The sequence below is a fragment of the Gobius niger genome, assembly GCF_951799975.1.
Source record: "Gobius niger genome assembly, chromosome: 10".
Classification (NCBI taxonomy): Eukaryota; Metazoa; Chordata; class Actinopteri; order Gobiiformes; family Gobiidae; genus Gobius; species Gobius niger.
Window position 1 is genome coordinate 36,313,105 of NC_136861.1, and position 24,450 is coordinate 36,337,554.

Sequence of the window (24,450 nt, forward strand, 5' to 3'; positions counted from 1 at the left end):
CTTTGTATCTTTATTTAGTGGAAAATTATATTCATAATTCAGTGTTTGATAAAGTAAAAATTAGAGAAAGTTTAGATTTTTCTCCAAATTGTTTTTCCCCCTTAACTGTTTTCAAACATGACCATATATGGGCGATTCCAGAGACGCCGTCTGTATCGATACAGTAGACGGCATCTTTGGAATTACTCATGTATGGTCATGTTCAAAGCAGCCAGAGGAGAAACAAAGAAGAGAAAAAGAATCAGAATCAGAAGTTTGTTATTGTCATTATTAGTGAACAGGTGCAATAATGCAACATTAAACATTAAACATTAAACATATGACATGAAAAACTAAAGTGGCTCAACAGCCCTTAATTACTTAAAAACGGACAACGCTAACCAGGAAGCTAACTTAGCTTTATGCTACATATGCTAACATTTGCAACGAGTCCTGTTTTTTTGCTCCTACTGAACAATTTGCAGTTAAAAACATCCAAAAGCAGTATGTTCTGTGTGTGTGTGGCAGGTGTGGAGTCCTGGCCCTATGTGAGTGGATCAGAACACTGTCCGCACATGGCCTCCCGCGCCCCCCCGCCGCTGGGCCTGCTGCTGGGCCTGCTGCTGGGCCTGCTGTGGGCGTGCGCCGCCTTTAACCTGGACACCATGGTGTCTGTGGTGAAGACCGGGACCCCGCGCTCTCTGTTCGGCCTCTCCGTGGCTCTGCATCAGGACCTGGACTCGGGAGCGTACAGGTGGGGGCTCAGACACGCTTTGTTTCCTGAGAGCTTTTCCTTTGCATCGTCAAAAGCGCTGTAAGAGTTCTGGGATTCCTGGCACAATCCGTAACCATAGACCAGTGGACATTTGAAAATGTGAACGCTTTTTAGGGCTGCGAGGTTTGTCGGATTCTCCTCATCACAGTCACCGAACCTCAAGAGGCTTTTCCTTTTCTTCTGTCTCTGGTATTTGTTCAGGAATGTGGAGCCTCTGATTTCAGGTTCAGCTGCATCAGAGACAGAGTTTCCATAAAGCAGATTCTAAAGTGTTGAGACGCTCGTCACGTGGCTGTCCCCCAGAGGTACTCTGAGTGTTGGGGAAAGGTGGAAGCTGAACTCCTTCAGAAGAGGGCGCTGTCCACATGAAAGTAGATTATTGTGTATGGTTCTAATGTGGGGCATGTTGTGTTGTTTGACTAAAGTCTAAAAGTAACGTGACTTCCTTCACTTATTATAGCAGTTTATGTATCTAAATGAATCAAATATTAAAACTAGTGTTGGGACTCGATTAAAACATTTAATCAAATTCGTTTTATGGCCTTTGTAATCACAAGCGTCATTTATTGCGGGGTTGTATTTTTTTTAGAGGTATGTTTTCGATGCTTCTTTGTATTTGCCTCCATTTGAAGTGATTTGGGGGAGATGTGAGGCCTGTGTGATCATTTCAAACACTTTCTTCACTTTTCTTGGAGAATGATCTTTTAACACATTGAGTGCCCTGCTGTTTGGGGGATTTGGAGACCGTTTCTCGTGATATTTGTAGCACCACAGCATATTCTATGTTATAGTTATGGACACATGCTGTGGCTCTAGGTGAGACTTTAAGCTTTCCATAGGTGAAAACAGTTTCATTCTACGTGCCTCGGTTCCTGAGAAATCTAAGCTAAACAGAGGCTAGTTTTGATCAAAATCACTTTTCTTTCTAGATTCGGAGATAACAGTGGTTTTATGAAACACTTTCCTTTCTGATGAACTCCTCTCTCCTCTCTGGACGGACACTAACGTTATGTGAAGAGGCAAATGCCTAAATATCTCAGTTTCAAGTCAATTTTCAACGACAACATTGTTTTGGAACATGTTTTGGAACACCGCGTGTTCTCGATCTCTTTTTATAGCATGTGCATTTAAACAGCCTGGTTCTCAGATTGAAGACTTTAACAGGATGTTTCTCAGCCGTCATTGGACCCATTTTGACCACGAGAAGCCTCTCTGCTTTGTCAAACGTGCTCCAGAGAGCGAGAGAGAAGTGACAAGTTTTTGATCGTCATTTATTTCACTTCTGTTCAGCGCAGAGCTACCAAAATCCCATATAAGGTGTGTTAGAGTCTAGTTTCATAATGAAAGAAAAACAACAACGCAAAAACTATTTTTTCTGTTTTTGGCACTCAATGTGTTAAATCAGTTGATGTCGGCCTTACTGTGTGAATAAACCAGTTTGACAGTAAATAGTTTTGTTCGTCCCTAAGCCGAACAAGGAAAAAGGAAACTGAAAGTGTCTGAGCCGCTATGGGAAAGTGTGATTCATTTACATGGAATTAATTAATCTGAACTAATTTGGAAAAGTCCCAGCCCAAATAAAAATCACAAATCGAAGCGCAATATTTATCCAAAAAAAAAATCGCAATTAGTTTTTTCGAGCAGCCCTAGATCTTTTGTCCACTTTTTATTTTGTCCTGAGATCATGTGACTCAGGACAATGACGTGGCGGATTTCCATGTAACGTCACATTTATAACATTCTATCCAGAACTCTCTCTGGAACGACTTGACAAAGTGGAAGGCGGCGTAGATGCGATGTTCCTGACTGAGTGGGATGTAATGAAGCTGAAGCTCCGTGTCTGAGCTGAGAGACGCTCATGTCCTGAGGACACCTGCTCCAGACGGACACCACAGGAAATGAGTCCATGGAGGCCGGGGCCAGACACCAGCACCCACACACTCAGGCATTACGCTGCACCAAACACTCTCCTCACCTCTGGGTCACTGGGCTTCATTTCCCTCTGCAAACCTTAGGCATGAATCATCTGAGAACTGGCAGAGAGTTTTCAGCTTTTGATCAAAATAATGTACGATTAGGGTAAGACTTTTCTGCTCTTTGTCCGTCTAAATCGAGATAGGTGCTTTGCTGTTCCCTGTGTTCATTCAGTTAAAGTGATGATTTATAAGATGAGGAGTAAACAATCTAGCTCCTCCCCTCCTGATTGGATCTGACAGGCTGGTTCACAGGAGAAGCTCGTCTCATTGGTCAAAGTGTTAGCCTGGGGAGTCCAGTTAGTGTCTGACATCAGCAAAGGGACGTTAGAATAAATATTATATCAGATGATTTAATATTACTTACATTACATCACATTGCAGGCTCAGGCGGTCAAGCTTGTAAAACATTCACACTTACAGACGGTCACTTTAAGTCGGGGACACAGTGGAGGAGTTTTTAGCCCATTGCACTTCCCTGCGCTCCAGGTGAAGTTTATCACAGGCCTTCAGTGTCAGTGTTTTCGAGTTCGGAGTGACAGAGGTTTGGCATCTTGGGGTGTGTGTTTATTGTTGACCCTCTGGCTGACGATATGAGGCGTTCAAGGACAGGGCACTGATGCTGAGTTGTTTTGATCCTAACCTCATGCTTGATCATGTGACTCTTTTGGTGACCTCCCGTGTGTGAGGCAGATCTGTCCTGAAACAGCAGATGTGTGGACTGTGTTCTGTCCCACTGCTTTCAGTCCAGGGCTTTTTAATTACATTATTTACTGGGCCAGATTTTTTGAGGTCATTCAGAGGTCAGGCCGGTCATTTGGCAAGCACCCACCACCACCAGACATAATCCTATTGGGATAAATGAGAAATGTATAACCAGCATTGCTCAAATCCAATAAAGATTGAATTATATTTACAGTGTTGTAGCTCTCACTGTGCACACCAGAAGCACATGGCTACTTAAACATGCAGGACGGACTTTAGCTCCCGTCACAGCTGTTGGACTGATTCTACCAGAGCTCTAAAGGCTAAACACGAAAGACTAAGCACTGCAAAGGGAACCGGATCTCCGAGGTGAGAGGACAGTCAGGGTCATCTGTTATCTGGTCATACACGACTTTCTCCAAGACTTTCCCCCTGAACGGCAGATTAGATATAGGCCGATAGTTATTCATTGGGAAAACTCCCGTCTGGAGTGAGGTGTTTACAAGTTGTGGTAACAAGCTGCTCAGCACAGACTTGAAAAATCGAGTTGTAGTTCATCAAGGGTACATGTACTAGAACTCAGAAATAACACCTCGACTATTGTGTTAGTGACCGGTGTAAAGTGTGTCCGCTCTGTCCCGCTGGCTGCAGTGCATTTCTAATGGCTTGGGCATTGTCATTAAAAATATAGCAAACTCATTGCACTTAGTCATGGAAATGAACCCTTGGGGCAATGGGGTTTGGGAGTTTACTGTGGCAAACACAACACCAGAGTTACCATGGCAATTTGCAATCCTTTCTGAAAAATACTTGCTCTACTCAGAGTCTGGTTGAACATGTAGCTTTTCTTTAGACATTTTGAACCTGGAGATTTGACTTCCGATAAGTGCTGATAAGAGTACCGTTAAAGTACCGGATCCATAAGGAGCATCGATATATCCTTAATGATACCCATCCCTACACACAGCCCCTCCCCTTTGTGCACCCCGCGTGCCCCCCCCCGGCAACCACCACACATTGCCTTCTAACCTGTGGGAAACACTGCTTGTAGCTTCTGATCAAATGTCCATTTACAAGGTGGCATTTACATTAGGGGAGATCACATGACTGAAACTCACGTACTGTCTGCATTCTCCAAAAAGAAGTAATACTGATTACAAAACAATCATGATAAAGCTACATGAGGAAAGCGTAAACAGTCACATGCACGACCCCCACAGGATGCACACATACATACTGTACGACAAACACGTTTATGAAATGAACATCATCCTATTGTAATGACATTATCCATCATACAATTAGCAGCATCATATTGTGATTAGACTCCTCCTGGAACTGCCACCTTAACGTGGTGGAGGGGTGTGAGCGCCCGAATGATCCTGGGAGCTCTATTGTCGGGGGCTTTGTGCCGCTGGTAGGGTCTCCCAGGGCAAACAGGTCCTCGGTGACGGGTCAGACAAAGAGCGGGTCAGAAGCCCCTTATGAGAGACCAACGGGCCCGGTTAGAACCATGAGGCCGTCCTTCTGTGGACCCACCACCTGCAGGAGGAGCCATAGGGGCTGGTGCAGTGTGATTTGGGCAACTCCAACAGCTGCCACCACGACCCGGAAACGGACAAGTGGAAGAAAATGGATGGATGGTTATTGTAATTAGCCTCATTCGCAGAAGAAGAACTTGTTACATTTCATACTTATTAACACAGACCAAACTGACAAACTGTTTGAACTGTTCATATCATTAACAGAAACAGAGCACAACTACAACAGCTGTTATGTTTCATGTAAGATCTGTACGAAAGCAAATAACTAAGGTGACCATTAATATATTCCTTTCAGCCGGTCACTAGTTTTATGTTAAAAAGGCACATTAATATACATATTATACACCATGATCTTGCTACGTCCCAGTGGTCACTGCCATCCTCAGTACAATATTCATTTTGTGAATGATGTAAGCCCTACACAGTGTAGTGCGTTAAAAAAAAACAGGGTGTAGAGCGGGACAGTTAAAGAAGGCAGTGGCCCCCTCCAGCTGCCCTCACAGCTGATTTTGCAGATGATGTTCCTGTGCTGTGTGGTGCATTAAAAGATGAGGATTTATGAGCCCGCTTGTCATTGTACAGGTGTTAGTCCTGAGCCGCTGTGGGCCGACCCGACCCGCATGTTTTAGGAGGTATAGTGGACACTGTAGCACCTGGAGGAAACCTAAACCTGGCTCGCTCCAGTCTCCTTTGATCCTCTGAAACGGTTTGTCCCTGTTGTAGAGCGTGGTGTCCTGCACTGGTCAGCTCCTCCTCCTCCTTCCTCTCCCTCCTGCACAGTCTTTAACCATTTTCTGAGAAGAGCTTAGCAGGTTCATCTGTTTTATTCTTCAGTGAACGTTCACTAGCCAGAACAATAGAAGGCATGTGTGGCTTAGCTGTGAGTCTCCCCCGGATACCTCCTCGTTTGTCCCTGCTTTGTTTCCTGTTTTCCCTCTTGCTGCAGCTGTGGACGGCTCTTGGTGCCTCTTCAGTGTTTCAGAGGCAGACATTTGTTTTTAGCTCAAATGCTAGCTCTTTAGACATTTTTTACATGGCTAGCGAGTTTTCTCGGTTCTGGGCTGATTTTATTCATCTTCAAAAGACCAAGGGCCTTTACAAGGGCCCAAGTAAAGCATCCATCATATAGGATGGACAACACTGGAATTTGACAGTAGTTTTCACATTTGATCTTGATCATCTCAGGTTCTATTATGGGGGGACGGTTTTGGCCCCTGCTCTCATGTAAAACTAAACAAATGAATCTCTCTAAAATGAAATCCATTCGTTTAGAAAATAGCTGGATTAAGAGCTGGAACCCAGAGTTAAAGCACCTTTGAAAGCTCCGCCTGGGTCACCAACATCATGTCACTGCTGTATTTATTCTCTTAAGTGATTTATGGGTGGGCTTCACCTCCGTGTCTGACCTCCCACGCACACACAGCTCCCTCAGGTCAAACCGCTCCAGACCGCCCCGCAGACTCGTCTTCCTGACTCTTGAATGTTAACGCTCCTGGACAAGGTCAATAACAGTCCGGCTTGATATTATTTCTCTCCCAAAATATCTGGACGCCCACGCTGCGATCACGTGACGTCTCAGAGGACACGCAGTGGTCACCCCGCTCTCCTTGAGTCTCCATGACAACAGCCCCGTTACCCTCGCTCTAATTCAATGAGCAGTCGTCCCAATGACATCATAAGACTTTCACGTGGGAGCGGTCAGGACGGCTCCCGGCAGACACGCCCACCGCCGAATAAACCCAGACGGGACAAAAGCACAACACGCTTTTCCTTTTCACGCCTCGGTTTCTGAGACCTGTTGTGCTTAAGGACCAAGTGCAGCGTATACATATAAGTAATGTCAAAATGAAAACAATCCCTCAGATGCATTTTCCAGTCCCACTCTGATCAGCTTAGTGAGGAAACAGGTCGTGTAGGAATGGACAATGTCAGAGAGAATCAGGACTTTTCCATTTTCTTTTTAAAGGATTTTTGGCTCCTATGCTTTATCAGAAGGTCTGCAACTAAGGATTATTTTGCAAATCGATTAATACGTTATCGCCTTGTTGTGAAAGGCAAATGTAAATTGTATTCTTTCAAACCTTTGCCCTCATAAAGCCAAAGCGGTGCTGCTGGAGGACATGTCGATGGAGGAAACTTAAAAATTCAGTATTTTCCTCCAGCCATGTCCTAATGTGTAGAATGAGCTCAGACCTGTTCACCACAACTGCCTCTGAAATCCTGCACTGTCACTCAAAAAGGTGTTTCTTCGGTTCTGAAGTGCCGTCATGCACGAGCTTAATGTCGAACCTGCAGGAACATATAAGACCTGAGGTGGCAGTAGTGAGTACAAAAATGACCAACTTGCATCGAGTCCCTTTAAAGGTCCTATATCATGCAAAGTCGACTTTTTTGAGCTTTTAACCATGTTGTAATTCTATTTCCTTATCAAAAACACATCCAGAGTGGTTTTTGGCTTCATTCACGCAGCTCTCAGTAATCCTCCTGAATCCTGCTCTCTGAGCAGCTGCTCCGCCCTCTCCTGGTGAACGACTGACCTGTTCCTTTGTGTCGTCAGAGCGGAACGGAAGTGCTCGACATCTGTAATGTAATGCCTTAATTCTATGCTTACGGCCTGATTTTAATTCGTAAAACAGCTTTTTCATTATTTCTGTTGTAAGAAATAAAAACACACCCCTTAGCATCTGAATAGATGTCATGTTTGTACTGAAAGTTGTGAAGAAGGAGCTCTTTCTAACCTACTCTGGACACACCTGTTCTTTTTTCTTAACTAACGATAATGTGGAGAAAAGTGTGTTTGGAGAAGTTGTTTTTTCTCTCCGGGATTCGGCGACTATCACCAAAATGTTGTTTTTCTGTGACTGTCTCTGATGGATGTTTGGTGAATCTTCACCAGAATCAAAGTGGATTAACTTTTATAACCAACGCGAGTCCCATAATGTAAACAGCGATGGACCAGAGCGATGAGTCAATCCAAACGTGTGTTAGCTTGTGTGTTAGTGTGCTAGCGTGTGTGTTAGCTTGTGTGTTAGCGTGTGTGTTAGCTTGTGTGTTAGCATGTGTGTTAGCGTGTGTGTTAGCTTGTGTGTTAGCATGTGTGTTAGCGTGTGTGTTAGCTTGTGTGTTAGCATATTAGCATGTGTGTTAGCCATTTATGAAGCTGTGTTGCAGATGTCAACTCCTTATAACTGCATTGTGAAGTAACTTCACTTATTGCTGTGTATTTATATTTATACTACTGCAAAAGAAGATCGGGGGCGGAGTTAACTGAATCCAAGCGTTTTGTCTTCCGGGTTATAAAAATACCTCCGGACAATATTTATATTTATCACAAAAATGAGTACTCCACAATTTATTATACAAAACACTACATACCCAAACGTTAAAAACAATTATTCAACTATTCAACTATTTCAATAATTGATTAGTTGTTTCGGCCCTATTTATCAGAGAAAAAGAAGATCCGTGAGAGACATTCAGCACATTGTCAGAGCCAGGACTTGAACCCATGACGCTGACATTTCATTTATTTAAATGTGAATTTTTCAGGCATCAAGGTTCTTATGGGAACTCTTATAGTGACTATGTTTGGCCCTGGAGGAGTCACCAAACATCAGCCATCGACATCGGGAAACAATTACTTCTATAGCAACTTTCAATATCCACAGCACAAACAGTAATAACAGGACAAAGATAAAAACAAGCAGCCAGAAAGAAACTGTTGATCAAAAGGCCAGTCGAAATAAGTAGAGCTGTTAAACGATCAAAACCAAGCATCATTACTTTTATTTAAAGTACCCTGTCAGTCCTATAAATAGGTCTTTAGTCGCGATGGATGATGGTCCGCAGCTCCTGGGCACCACCAGAGATGTTTGACCCGAAGAACGTCTGACAGTCAGGGTGTCGGAGTGAGACCATTCATGGCCCTAAACAGGAACTTGAGGACTTTGAAGTCTGTCCTGAACTCAGCAGGGAGCCAGTGGACAGTCTGGAGAACAGGAGTCATGTGGGCATTCCTTAGAGCAACATTTATTATAAGTCTGTAGAAAAGGGCATTGCAACGGTCCAGTCTGGAGCCGATGAATACACGAAACACACAAGATCTGGGTAAAAAGGGCTTCACTTTCTGCAGAAGCCTGAGCTGATGAAGGCTCGCTCTATAACAACTCCCAGGTTTCTCTCTCTGAAGAGGACTGGGGTGTCCATGGTCTAAAGCTATAGACGTACAGTGGAATGGGTCAGATGTCTGAGAATTCCTCGTTAATAAAGCAAGCAAGGAGGATTGATGGGAATTCCTCTTGGTTACTGTTGGAGAATCCAGGTTTCTCATTACCGGGAAACTGCTGTTTATGAGTCTGAAAAACTAAAGAATGCATCACCTTTAATTCAATCATCTTTCCCCTATTTTTTATGCATATACATCAAGGTTCAAAAGGTAGAATACCAAAGTTTAAGTGCCCAAGTGTGGATTTAAAGACGTGGACAGACCCTGGCACCAGGGTTTTGTTATTATTACGTTGAACAATTAATGTCTGATAGAATCAGCAAGGCCAGACTGGACAAACTACACAAGTGCCCTCCGTCTGACATTGTCTGTGTTTGTTTGTTTGTGCCCTACTCCCTCTGCTCCCTACTTCCTCTTCTCCCTACTCGCTCTGCTCCCTACTCCCTCTGCTCTCTACTCCCTCTACTCCCTACTTCCTCTTCTCCCTACTCCTCTGCTCCCTACTCCCTCTGCTCCCTACTCCCTCTGCTCCCTACTCCCTCTGCTTCCTACTCCCTCTTCTCCCTACTCCCTCTACTCCCTACTCCCTCTGCTCTCTACTCCCTCTGCTCTCTACTCCCTCTACTCCCTACTTCCTCTTCTCCCTACTCCTCTGCTCCCTACTCCCTCTGCTCCCTACTCCCTCTGCTCCCTACTCCCTCTGCTCTCTACTCCCTCTACTCCCTACTCCCTCTGCTCCCTACTCCCTCTGCTCTCTACTCCCTCTGCTCTCTACTCCCTCTGCTCTCTACTCCCTCTGCTCCCTACTCCCTCTGCTCCCTACTCCCTCTTCTCCCTACTCCCTCTGCTCCCTACTCCCTCTACTCCCTACTCCCTCCGCTCCGTAGTCCCTTCTGTCCTACCATCACCCATGTTCTTCCTTGTTCCATTACAATATTGAATCATTTGTTGTGGGGGGTTTTTCAACACCCGGGGCCCAGCACATTGTTATACTTTATTTTTACCTGGAGTAAGTTGTGTTTCATTGTTTATCTTTATTGTTGGATATTTTAAGATCAAGGACTATTCTAAGCTTTAGAGTTAGTTTCTGTGGCATTAACAGACCTTTAATAACATTGTTTAATCAAACATCCATCGATCAGTGGTTTTGTTTAGCCCAATATCACAACAGGAGTGGCCTCACAGGGCTGCCCCGAACATTAAGGCAATTAAACAAAACAGTAATTAAATAAGACAATGCAAAGTTCAGGCGAATGAAACATCTAAACCCAAACTTTTGGCCAAAATGAAAAAGTGCCTGTGGGTTGCGGGCCAATGCCATGGGCCAATGTCTGGAGCTTCAGATCAATGCGATGTATTAAGGAATGTGACCTGCTCGTGTCTGTGCACAGGTTGTTGGTGGGAGCGCCCATGGAGAAGGCGGAGCCTGGAGTAGCGGCCAATCGCACAGGGGGTGTGTACGTGTGCCCCATCACGCCCGAGCCGACGGAGTGCACCCGCATCGGGCTCACCGACACAGGTAAGCAGAACACGGTGAAACAGTTTGGACAAACTTACAACCTCATGGAACACGTGGGGTCTTCAAACGTTTGAGAGAAGACTGAGTATGAACTTCAAACGTTTGAGAGAAGACTGAGTATGAACTTCAAACGTTTGAGAGAAGACTGAGTATGAACTTCAAACGTTTGAGAGAAGACTGAGTATGAACTTCAAACGTTTGAGAGAAGACTGAGTATGAACTTCAAACGTTTGAGAGAAGACTGAGTATGAACTTCAAACGCTTGAGAGAAGACTGAGTATGAACTTCAAACGTTTGAGAGAAGACTGAGTATGAACTTCAAACGTTTGAGAGAAGACTGAGTATGAACTTCAAACGTTTAAGAGAAGACTGAGTATGAACTTCAAACGTTTAAGAGAAGACTGAGTATGAACTTCAAACGCTTGAGAGAAGACTGAGTATGAACTTCAAACGTTTGAGAGAAGACTGAGTATGAACTTCAAACGTTTGAGGGAAGACTGAGTATGAACTTCTGGACCTATCCAAACCACGTCGTTCTGTTTGTGTGAAAATACCAATAACTACACCTTATTCAGCCTTAGTTAATCCTGTTAACACTTCATTCATCCTGAACTACTCGTAAGTGTGACTAATACTTAATTACTACTTCAGTATTCCAGTAATTAATGCTTAACATCTAATGAACAGCTCATCAGATACTCAGGATATATATTTTAAATACTTAATAAACAATGATGTAAACATTTATTAACATATTTTTGACGCCCGATAATACCATGATTTAATCATCTATTGATGATTAGTTGATGTATAAATTATTATAAATTATTATAAACTAATACTACAGTGCATGACTCATTCAAGCAGTTATTGTATATAACTTTTTGTGAGCTTTTCCAAAGTGTTAGACCATTCATGCTTATTACATATTTGTTCATGTATAATACGACACAAAATTGATTCAAATCAATGAATAACGAGTATCTGAGCTTTTCATTAATGACTGGATTAGTTATTCATGGTTCTCCACCGGGAAAAAGGTGGTTTCCCCTCTTCGGGTCGGTGGGGAGTCCTTGCCTCAAGTGGAGGAGTTCAAGTATCTCGGGGTCTTGTTCACGAGTGAGGGACGGATGGAGCGTGAGATGGACAGACGGATCGGTGCAGCGTCAGCAGTGATGCGGTCGCTGTATCGGTCTGTCGTGGTGAAGAGGGAGCTGAGTCGGGGCAAAGCTCTCGATTTACCGATCGATCTACGTTCCCGCCCTCACCTATGGTCATGAGATTTGGGTCATGACCGAAAGGACAAGATCGCGAATACAAGCGGCCGAAATGAGTTTCCTTCGCAGGGTGGCTGGGCGCACCCTCCGAGATCGGGTGAGGAGCTCAGTTACCCGGGAGGAGCTCGGAGTAGAGTCGCTGCTCCTTCACGTCGAAAGGAGCCAGCTGAGGTGGCTCAGGCATCTGTTTCGGATGCCTCCTGGTCGCCTCCCGCGGGAGGTGTTCCAGGCATGTCCTAGTGGGACAAGGCCTCGTGGAAGACCCAGGACACGGTGGTGGGACTATGTCTCCGAGCTGGCCTGGTGTCGCCTCGGGGTCCCCCCAGAACAGCTGGAGGAGGTGTGTGTGGATCGGGAAGTTTGGGCATCTCTGCTGAGACTGCTGCCCCCGCGACCCGGCCCCGGATAAAGCGGAAGAAAATGGATGGATGGATGGATGGACTGGATTAGTTAAGTAGTAATTAAGTATGAGTCACACTTAAAGGAACAGGCCACCATTTTTCCATGAGATATGTTCTTACCTGAGCTTGTGCGTGCGCTCAGTCACGCACAAAGACCAAATATGTTGTTAGCATTTGGCCTCTCCCAGGATATTCCTATAGCTCCAAACGGGTTGAAGTTAGAATCGACCACGCTCTTCCACAGGTACACATCAACTCGTCTAAGCTCAGGCAAGAACATATCTCAGTATGGACAAATGGTGGCCTGTTCCTTCAATGAATAGTTTATGATTAATTAAGGCTAAAATGTAGTTATTATAAAACAGACTGAGGGACGCTCTGAACAGTCACCAACCGCTCCCAGAGGCCTTTGGTGTTCCCTCATAACCAGGCCTGCTTTCCATGATCCCCAAGACGGTGTGGCTGTGGCTGGATTTAGAAAGTACTGCATCCCAAAGACAGAACCCCCAAGTTATATTGGAGAAGCTAAACAACTGCACAGGAGAATGTACCAACATTCACACTCATTTGAACGAGCTTAGGTGGTGTCGATAAGCTTGTGTTCCACTGAAAAGGGTAGTTGAGAAACACTGCTCTAGACAAATATCCTGTACCACTGCATTATCCCCGGTCTCCTTTACTTGCAATGCTATTTCCATCCACAGACATGACTATGATAATGATGCTATTTCAATATAATCATATTTAATACATTTCCTTTGCAACCTGCCGCGTGATGCAGTATCCTGGAACACTGGTCAGGTCCCAGTCTTTAGTGAGCCCTGTCTGGAGTGTAGGAGAGTGTTTTATCAGAGAAGTGTGCAGAGCCAGGCTCACTGAGGATCTGCACTTACACAGCAAAACCTAATTTAGGACATGTGAAAGGGCCAAAGAAAGATGGATGATAAAAGGAAATCAACTCAATTTTTCCATAGAGTATCACAAAAGCTTAATGCATCACTTTGCTAATGCTATGTAGCAAAAGTTTTTAAAGTAGCAAAAGCTTTAAAAAAGTAGGCTCACTGTTGCCAGAAGGCGAAGCTGGAAAAAACAGAGTCAGTTTGCTTGTGAAAGTCCAGGTTTGCATCCAGATTGACACCTAGGTTGTTGATGACAGTGTGGGGAACGAGAGACTGAGGACCAGGACCAGTGGTGCTGAGAGGATTTTGAGCGCCAAAAAGAATGAGTCCAGATTTGCCCTCATTTAAACACAAAAAGTTCTGAGAGAGCCAGAGCTTAATGTTGTCCAGACACCTGTGGATGGACTGAGGAGTGTCTGGGGAGTTTGGCGAAACTGGGAGGTAGATTTGTAGATCGTCTGCATACATGTGAGAGGACAAGTTAAGGCGAGAGATGATTGAATCAAACGACAACATGTAAAGTGAAAATAAAACCGGACCTAAAATGGAACCCTGTGGCACGCCAGAGGACAGAGAGGTAGGACATGAACCACCGCAGCACGGGTCCCTGAAAGTCCTAGGAACAGCGAAGATACTGCACAGAACCCTCAAGCTCCCGGGCTGACAGTAGAGATTATATATCAGTGATTCAAAGGTAGTTTTCACAAAACAATTGAAATTGAAAATATCAGTTCGATACATCGCATTGCTTTGTCCCACTTCTATGTAGCATGTATCTGTTTCTATATCCCAGCCTTGAGTATGAGTTAAAACAGTACCTGTGTCTGCTGCAGATCAAGCCTCGTCAGAGGACCTGATGGAGGACATGTGGCTGGGCGTCTCTGTGGCCAGTCAGGGTCCACCAGGAGGCCGAGTGCTGGTACTCTCACACGCTCTCATTTTTATATTTAAAGCCACATCACGGAACATTTCACCCACATTCATTTCATTATGGGTGTAAATCAGAGAGATCCTTTTTCTTTCCCATATTGCTTGAAAACGATGATCTGCATAATAAAGTGGAACACCCTTTTTTATTTCAGTAGTTTTTCCCTTAACTGGGCTCAACCTGAAAACTAATCATCCCGGTTCTCTGAGATGAATGTCAGTGATTCAAAGAGCCCTGAGACACAACACCATCCATGAGTTTCATAAAAAAAATGGTTTTACCTTTTTGACACAAAATATATATTTGCATAATAATTTGGAACGCAGTGTATATCTACCTATTTAAACCTAATATTTGACACATAATAGTAAAGCATTAGGTTTAAGTAGATAGAATAAACAATCTTCTACCAAATTTCAGTTTTAACCTACTGAGAAAATTCTGTCACATATTTGGTGTCTTCCTGGCGTGTATTTGGTATCCCGGGCATGTTTGTTTACATATCAGCTTTTTATGACGATGTGCCTTGGGATGTTCCGCACTGTGGCTTTATAATGTTTCATGTTACAGACGTGTGGCCATCGCTTTGTCAGACTCTACGGCGCCTACAGACTGCGACACATGACCGGACGCTGCTACGTCCGAGGCAACGACCTGCAGTACAACGACTCGGACGCTCACTGGCAGAACCCCGACCAGGTCTGCAGGTAGGGAGCACTTCTACAGCCGGGTTCCTCTCCTGGGTGACCGTCGCATGTTGACCTAACTGTAGGTCAACTCTTTTGAAGATGTAGTCCCAAAGTCATAACTGCGCGGCAATCTTTGGTTTCTCCAGACACACAAAAGAAGTCACACTCTCAGATATTTGGCACACATTCACGGTGGTATTGCTTTGAAAAAGTATCTCCAGTGTCACAAAATGTATTTGTGTCCAGTGCTTCTTCTCCAGCACATGCCAAACATTCTTAGTGGCGTTCAAAACAGGACCATGAATGAATGGCCTTAGTGAAGAAATCCATCGATGGAAAAACTTATGGACACACTGTTGCTGAACCTGCTGTAATTGACCTTTCGCAAAACCACGCCCCAAAACGCATTTTGTCCAATCAGACATCTTAGCAACCGTTACTATGAAGCGAGGTCCGTCATGCCGCAGGCCTCCAATGCAAAACAATAGGACATACCAGCAATGAGCACTGCCAAAAACCAACCACACAAAGAAGAAGAAGCAAAATGGTGAAACATCTGCCTGTGGAGCATGTAAATCAGGTACCACAAGAGTGAGTCTGGGGGGGGGAGTCCAGTTATTTTTCTTCCCAAAGCCTAAAACACAACCTGAACACTGCCTACAATGGATCAAACCATGTGGAGGCCGACGCCCAGATAAATGTCTCCAAAAATAAACAAGCATACATCTGTTTAAGGTAAGACTGGGGCCTTAACACCTTAGCATGCTAACATCTAGCTACTGACAGTCACATAACATTACACAAACTGGGGCCGTAACTTTAACTGTGGCGGTGAACTTTTCAAGCCACAGTCCCACATGTTTTTGTTTTTGTCTGGAGAAATGCACCGGAGAAATGTTCCTATTTTTACAAATACTAAAAAAAGTCAGAGGGTGCTTACCGTGCAAGAGCACGACTGGTCCACAAGGCTGTGCTGTTGCATTTAAGAAAGAGATCATGAGGTTTCTTTGATTTTTCTGCAGACCTGTCAGTTTGCTGTAGTATCAATAGTCCTTTATCCTTCGTGGGATAGTTTAATATTGAATATTTCCCTCCACTGCACTGTAACAACCTTAGACCTCGATCTGGAGGATATGTATAGGTATAGAGGATAGGTATAGGTATAGAGGATATGTATAGGTATAGAGGATATGTATAGAGGATATGTATAGGTATAGAGGATAGGTATACCTCTTCCTGTCTCTTCCTGTTGCGCTGGTTGTGTTTCACCATTTGTTTGTCGGGCGTAGCAACAGTAACTAAGGGGGGCGGGGCTCGGCGAAAGGTCAATTATACTATATTTGAGTAGTTACGGACAGATTAGCACTAAAAAATTCTTTATACCTTTCACCTGAGCTCCCTCGGTAGTTCTAAACCTTATGACTCATGTTTCACCCACACTTATGATCAGTGCTTTGTGTCTCACTCTGGTTCAGTGACTTTGTGTTTCTGCTCTGTTCTGGTTGGCGTGTGGCCTTACCCTCCGTTTCACCTCAGTCACCTGGGTGATGTGAGCGGGGAGGTGATGTGCACGATGGGCATGTCGGCGGCCATCTCTCAGTCTGAGATCATCGTGGGCTCTCCGGGAAGCTTTGACTGGCAAGGTACTCCACTCTCTGTCTTTATGTGGACAGAACACTCCGACTATGCTCCATCTGACTGTCTTAGATTTAAATGTCCTTTCTTTACCTACCTGCGTTCCACCATTGATGAATACTTAAAGGAACAGGCCACCGTTTTTACATACTGAGATATGTTCTTACCTGACCTTAGACGAGTTGATGCGTACCTGTCTGGTCTTTGTGCGCGCGCTCAGTCACGCAAAACGACCAAAGATGTTGTTCCCAGTATATTCCTATAGCTCCAAACGGGGTGAAGTTAGAAGCGACAAAGCTCTTCCACGGACACAAAGACCAGACAGCTACACATCAACTCGTCTAAGCTCAGGAAAGAACATCTCTCAGTATGGACAAACGGTGGCCTGTTCCTTTAAATATGTCGGAGCTACACATCTTTCATTTTCAAACAGAGCCGACCAAAAGAATGAAAACTTGCTGCCAGCCGTTTTAGTTCCATCATTTGTGCCTTTGCTGTTTAAAAAAACTCTGAACAAACACAAACTGTGCTGAAACCACTCCATCACTATTATTATGGGAGGTGTTTTTATTACCATATTGTTATTTGTTTCACTTTCTCAAGCTCTGAGCTGTGTGAAACGGAGAGGCTGCATCTTCTTGCTTGTTTGAGTGCAGGTAATGTCCATGTGCTGTGGATGAACCCTGAGGTCATGTTTGACACCAAGAGGAACTCCTTTGGGAACATGGAGCAGAGGAACATCTATCTAGGTGAGATCACGGGGACTCTCAGGAGAGCAGCGCCAACTTCATTTTATTATTGACCTGCTTCGGTTTGTTTCTCCTTTGTGGGTCATCAGGTTAGCGCATTGTGTGCTCTCACATTTACATAAATGTAAATCTGCCCTGTTTTCAGTCCCAGCCCAGCAGGACATGTTCTTCACTCATTTGATTATCCTGTAAATGATTCTCTGTGTCCTGGTTCCTGCACATGCTCTCCTGTCTGCAGTGTCTTAAATGGTCTTGTCTTTTTGGTACCATAGGCTTGGATGTCTACATTTGATCCTGACAGGTTGTGTAGTTTTCGTTATATATCCCCATACCACCTCTGCTGAGATGAGTTTAGACGTTTTTTTTAATAATATATAAAATCCACCTGTCTTTCTCCTTCTTCGTTGCGAGAAAGGTTTTTTAAAGTTCCTTGCCTTTCGCTACTTTCCGTTGTAATTCCATCAGTCAGTTCCTCCCTGCTCCAAAGTGCTCTTTAATTTCAGCCGACAGCAGCCGGTCGCTTTGCAAGCTTCCGATTTCCCAACTTTTCGATAAGCCATTGCATCTCCTAGTCCTATAAACAGGCACCCTGCTACCACAAGCCCAAACAGATAAATATCTCCGATGTCCTCCACTGAAAGGACCGCTAGACAAACAGCTCTCACTTATTCCACACGAGAGAACAGTTCATCAATGCCATGGTTTGGGTTCAGGTTTTCTTGAAGAGAGACTTTAGGGGCTTCAAAATGGCCACGCGGTTTCAAGATTTATTTATTGTTTTATTTGGTCGTTAATGAACATATATGGGTGTCATGCATGTAAACAAGTGTAACCTCTTTAACGTGCTGTGGACAAGGGCCCCCTGGTCTGCACTATGTTGGTATATTAAGTTAGCAGTGAGCAAAGTCAGAAATAGTACAAAAATGTATATCTTTTTATTTTACAGTTTTTAAAAATATTTTTTTTCTTTAAAATCTATTTTCACGCACCCACACTCCAGAAAGTAAACATGGACTAGGCACTCACACTAAAAAAAAAGGGAGAGCACAATTGAGAGCCATAAACTGGGCAACAGAGGCCAACTGTTGAAGCAACCATATGCATGTTAGTTCACCGTGCCTTAGGAAGCGAAGAATACACAAATCTGAACTTTATTTACCTTATGTACACCCGACTAATGGCCAAACCGGGGCTTCTGGCGCCTTCACAGGAGAGGCCAGTACCAGACCACTCCTAAAACACCTTAGCCAGAAGTAAATGGTGTTAGCGACACTATTGATGTGCATTAATGAGCCTAAAACACAGCGAAAGCGGGCTACTTACATGCGCCACTCAAACCCACGGCCCCGAGACTGAAACTGCACGCCGTTCGCAGCTTTAGTGCGTTACTAATCAGGGCAACCGGAAGTGAACACGCAGGGGAAACGCACCTTGGATGGTGCGTTCACTGCAGCCCCCCAGTGGGACAAACGACTACCCTATACATTTACCCACACTGACCCAGTTACACAAGTCACACCAGATTCTAGCCTTGGGATCATTTCCATCCGTCCTCCCTCATGCACTCTCAAACACACTCTCATTCATCCTGGCCTATTGTACATGTTTTTAGTGGTAGGGGAAACCGCAGTATTTCTCACTTAAAGCAGTACTAAGTAACGTGTTTACCTTAATAAATCCTTTCCGTAGTCCCTGTGGGGGTGATACAAGTGTTTATGGGATGATTGGAGGGTCTTTCATCTCCCCCTGGTGTCTCTGACCAGAAAACCATGTTTGCAACTTCACTGCCACCGGTCCGGAGAAAGCAATACACACTAACGGAATCACGAAGAAGAAGCTAACATGCTAACGGGCAAAGCTAACTGCGGGCTAACGTCACTTTAAACAGTATTTACAGCCAAGTTTGAGTGAAAAAAAAATATTTCCATTGTATAATTGGATGCACAGTAACCCTCTCTCCCTTCGCCTTTCCTGTCAGTGTGGTATTTACTCTCCAAGACAATTAATAAGTTAAAAAATCGTAACTTGCTACGACACCTGCAGTTGCGCTTATGGCCTCTAGGGGGAAGAGTTACTTAGTACTGCTTTAACATTGACAATAAATGATTTGCTCCCTTTATCTCGTCAAATACGCCGCAGATCTCCAGCCCTCCCGCACGGACTCTGATGTTCTTGCTTTGCGTCTGTCTGTCTCCAGGATACTCGGTGGCTCTGGCCCCTCGGCTGCTCTCCCAACAAGAGGACAGCATCATCACAGGTTCCTCATGTTCCCTTCTTCTGTTCTACAGCTGCATGCACTACATCCATCTGTATGGAAGGTCAAAGTCAGCCAGATGGTGAACTCCGCCACACACAGAGGGAACCATACGTGTACACACTTTAGAAAAAGACATATTTGCATTTTTTTCTTACCATCTGACATGAAACCAGAATTTACTTTTTTTTTTCTCTTGTTTTTTTTTTTTTAGGTCAGTTAGAATTTTAACCAAAAGTTTACATACACTAAGATTACTATACCTTTAAACAGTTTGGGAAAGCCCAGGCGACGATGTCATGTCATCAATGATGGAAATGTCCAGTCATTATACAGATCAGAAAGAAGATGAATGGGCTGTGGTCCAAAAGAAACATGGAAAAGGCCTATAGAGTCATTTTAACCATTTTGCATTTAAAATACCTTATATTTGAGCAGCATCAGCTTCGTGGTTGTATAAGCTACGCAGCGGCGGAGTGATCTGCTAGAAAATAGTCCCTCAAAATGCAATCATTCATGTGATGCAGGTCAGTTTTATTCCAAAACTTATTCTATGGACACAGACATGTATATGGTTAGTCTGGTGTTATAAGTGATTTGCCTCAGGTGCTCTGTGGAGTGGGTCACACTGTTTTTAATGCAGGCTAGCTGATACCATAGAAATGCGCTAGCCTTGCACAAGCCTAGCGCCACGGAACTCTTCAAAAATAAGAACTGCATGAATTACTAAGAAAAATATCTCCAGAAATCAGCAACACTCTCTCTTATTCTTCTGGTATTTGACAAATAGAAATAATTTTTAAAATCCAAATTGACCTAAAAAAAATAAAAGCTAATCTGGTTTCATGTCAGACAGCGAGAAAAAAAATGCAAATGTGTCTTTTTATAAAGTGTACGTAAACACATGATTCCTACTGTAGCTCTCGAACCCATGCTTCGGTGCATGTGCAGCTTTTTCACATGGGGAAGTGAAAGTAAAGCGGTCAGCCATGCTCTTTTCTTTCTTCCACAAAATGGGCTATATTCTGTACATTTTGAAAGACATTGCTGCATTTTCAACAAATACCTACAGTACTGGTCAAAAGTTTGGAAACACTTTTATATATCGGCCATTCTTTATTTTCAACACTATTTGTCACGGTTCAAAGTAAAAAATAAGAAAGAAATGGCCCAAAATGCAACGGAATAGATTTAATACGTGCAAAAATCCAAACAAGAAACTGACAAAAAACAAAAATAAAGCTGGAGCAACTGAAAACCAAACTCAGACATGGTGAAGACAATGAGCTGACAAAGAACAAGGGAAACACAGGGGTAGAAACACATGATAGTGCAGATCCGAATAAACACATGCATTTCTGTGTGAAAGATGAAGACGTGTCCGGCCTGATACGTGTGAGTGTTATTGTTCTGTGGTTGTTCCAGGAGCTCCTAAGGACAGTAAACATGACGCTCGCGGCTCAGTGTTCCTGGCCCTGAAGTCCGGGGGGGGTCTGCGGATCGTGCAGAGGCTGCGGGGGGAGCAGATGGGCTCGTATTTTGGGAACGCTGTGGCAGCAGTGGACCTCAACAATGACGGGTAATGCTCCTGACGAGACCTGAGCCAAACCATAACCACACACAGGGGGGGTTATGGATATCGTGACCACTTTTGGAAAATAAGTGGATCTTATTCGAAGCTTGCTGACTTGATTGTCTCAGTATTGACAGAGATATTATCCAAAAACCAAGTACAAAAAATGTGGCTTTTCTGACAGTTACCATAGTCACAACCATAGAATTTATTCCTGCTCACCGCCTCAATTTAAACTCACGACTCTTTAGATTGAATGACGTGATATCACGTGAAAGTAGGGCTGCTCGATTATTGAAAAAATAATAATCACGATTATTCAAACGATTATTTGTTCCCTTATTTTATTTATATATTTATTAATTAAAAAAAACGATGCTGAATATTTTCTGTTTTCTGAACAGTCATAAAAGTACAAATGATTTCAAGTTTGCCTCGATTAAGGACAGGTCTCTGTTTCACACCTGCCCCCTGCTGGCCAGCCCTCACACCTGCGCAAGCAAACTGAGCAGCGCGGCCTGATGACATCATCACACAGCGCTGTTTGTTTTTATGTCAGGCAAAAGCATGGGGCATGGTGCGTGAAATGTGAAGGGAAAACAATCCCAGCGCCATGAAATAATGCAAGTCTGCTTTGCAAAAAAAAACAAAAAACGTTTTTTCCCCGATTATGCTAATTTTGTAATTGTTTAGTGGAATAATCGAAATTGTAATCGAATTTCGATTAATTGCACAGCCCTACGTGAAAGCAGCCTATTTATTACTGCATGGCACTACTGTCTCAGTAATGGTGCTTCAATAGATAAAGATGGCATTGTGTCATTGTGTCATTCTTTTCCCCCTCGCCGAGAGGGAAAAGAATCCTTTTTTTGCCATTTTCTGGTGAAATATAAACGTATTTATCACATAAATAAAGTCAAGTCTAAATCGGGTCTTGATGGATGTTTATTCACAGCAGATTGTTCAGTAGAAGCGGAAAAAAAAACAGCAGTTGTAGCTAGCACCAACTAGCATTAGCATTAGCAGGATGCTAACATGAAGCATCATGTTAGCGTTCTCCGTTATATATGTAATTATGGGCTGTTGAACCACTTTACTCCTCTCCATGTCTTTATGTCTTTATTTAATAGAAAACTGTTCATAATTTAGCATTTGTTTAAGTAGTTTTTGAATAATCGGAGAAAGTTTTGATTTTTTTCCAAATTGTTTTCCCCCTTAACTGTTTACAAACATATATGGGCGATTCCAGAGATGCCGTCTGTATCTATGCTGGACTCAGTGGAATGTTGATGATGATCTGGCCTTTTCAGAATCACACACAGGAAACGTGTAGTGTTGGTTAAGATGCTGTTAAGCCCACCCCTTGTTCACAGGTGGAACGACCTGCTGGTGGGCGCTCCATTCTTCTTCCAGCGGCAGCAGGAGGCGGGCGGGGCGGTGTATGTGTACATGAACACGGGCGGCAGGTTCGACTCCAGGCCCAGTGGAGTTCTCACGGGACCACAGCACTCCGCCTTTGGGATGGCTCTGTGTGCAGCAGGAGACCTGGACCACGATGGTTTCCAGGGTAAACCGCTCTCATCCCCTCTCTCTATCGCACTCATCACCTCTCCTTCTTCATATTACACTCCTCTCTCTCTTTCTTCTTCTTTCTGACAGATTTTGTGGTTGGAGCTCCATTCCATGGGACTGGCAGTGTGATGGTCTTTAATAGTGGCCCCAGTGGTGTCTCCTCTCAGCCTTCTCAGGTAACTGACGCAAAGAGACGTGAAAATATACATTTTACATGCAGTAAAAGTTGGGATTTTTATCTAGTTACCCTTTAAGATATTTTATGACATTATTTGCTACAGAGTTGGAGATATCCAGATAGTAACTATAACAGAACATGTCCGATGCCCAGCGTCCTCATAATTACTCAGCACTGAGTAATAGAGATAAACTCAAATGAACAAACTGTTCCTGCAGGTGATCCTGGGCAGCAGTGTCTCCCCCGTGTTCCGAACTTTGGGATTTTCTCTGGCTTCTGCTCATGATGTGGACCACAACCAGCACCCAGACCTCCTCATCGGCTCCCTGGATGACTCGGTGGTGCTGCTGCGGTAAGAGGCAGAGTGGCATCTTCTCACATCACAAAACTCAAGTCCAAGTCACAAACCTTTACCAGTGAAATTAGTTTCATCGCTTACGATATACTGTATCTAACTATTGTGAACCCTGTAGGGTGTCCAAACATTTTCCTCGTGGGCTTCATGTGTGTACAATATGGCTTCTGTTCTGGATGCATTTAGCTGAGGTTTTGACCCTTAAACCACACCACCTTTAACGCGCAGAGCCCTTATGCAGCTCTATCTCACACTAGTTTATTAGTCACTGAGTCAAGAATCGTGTAGAATTATTAAACTAGCAGTAAAAGGAACCATCGAAGGTGACGTGTCTGAGGGCCACACTTTGGGACCCCCTGCTGTACATTCACTGATCACTGTGATTTTCATCTAATCAATATAAACCTGCTTCAAATGGATTGAAAATGAGTCGTCTGATTTGCATGAACAGATTTATTTTCTCTGTTTGCAGTTCTCGTCCTGTAGTGGAGCTGAGCCAGTCTCTCCAAGTGAGCCCTGACCTGGTGGATCCCAGCGACTGTGAATTCTGGTGAGAGCATTTCTTTAGTTAAAACCATTCAGACGAGAGCACATTAGGGAGGGGTACCCTTTAATGGTACCTACTTGGTACCGACCGAGAAGCTCCGGTTGGGGGCCATATTGAACCATTTTAATTCTTTCTGTGCCAAGTGTTGTTTAATAAAGAACACACTGATGTAATAAAGCCACATAGACCAGAGCACACTGCTGTAATAAAGCCACACAGACCAGAGCACACTACTGTAATAAAGCCACATAGACCAGAGCACACTGCTGTAATAAAGCCACACAGACCAGAGCACACTGCTGTAATAAAGCCACACAGACCAGAGCACACTGCTGTAATAAAGCCACACAGAGCAGAGCACCAGAGCACACTGCTGTAATAAAGCCACACACTGCTGTAATAAAGCCACACAGACCAGAGCACACTGCTGTAATAAAGCCACACAGACCAGAGCACACTACTGTAATAAAGCCACATAGACCAGAGCACACTGCTGTAATAAAGCCACACAGACCAGAACACACTGCTGTAATAAAGCCACACAGACCAGAACACACTACTGTAATAAAGCCACACAGACCAGAGCACACTGCTGTAATAAAGCCACACAGACCAGAGCACACTGCTGTAATAAAGCCACACAGACCAGAACACACTGCTGTAATAAAGCCAC

At 44.0% G+C, this 24,450-nt stretch overlaps 1 protein-coding gene across 1 annotated transcript in view; it reads left to right on the top strand.

Annotated features, from left to right (window-relative positions):
* The first annotated feature begins 601 nt into the window (after window positions 1-601).
* LOC306969634 (integrin alpha-3-like) overlaps window positions 602-24,450 on the top strand; it is a 44,416-nt gene continuing 20,567 nt past the window's right edge. Inside the window, exons 1-12 of the mRNA XM_079565319.1 lie at window positions 602-733; window positions 10,593-10,720; window positions 14,131-14,216; window positions 14,796-14,932; window positions 16,451-16,557; window positions 17,206-17,298; window positions 19,496-19,555; window positions 20,978-21,131; window positions 22,499-22,692; window positions 22,785-22,873; window positions 23,094-23,227; window positions 23,703-23,780. Of these exons, the coding sequence (XP_079421445.1) occupies window positions 645-733; window positions 10,593-10,720; window positions 14,131-14,216; window positions 14,796-14,932; window positions 16,451-16,557; window positions 17,206-17,298; window positions 19,496-19,555; window positions 20,978-21,131; window positions 22,499-22,692; window positions 22,785-22,873; window positions 23,094-23,227; window positions 23,703-23,780 (1,349 nt within the window). The 5' untranslated portion in view covers window positions 602-644. The remainder of the gene's footprint in view (window positions 734-10,592; window positions 10,721-14,130; window positions 14,217-14,795; window positions 14,933-16,450; window positions 16,558-17,205; window positions 17,299-19,495; window positions 19,556-20,977; window positions 21,132-22,498; window positions 22,693-22,784; window positions 22,874-23,093; window positions 23,228-23,702; window positions 23,781-24,450) is intronic.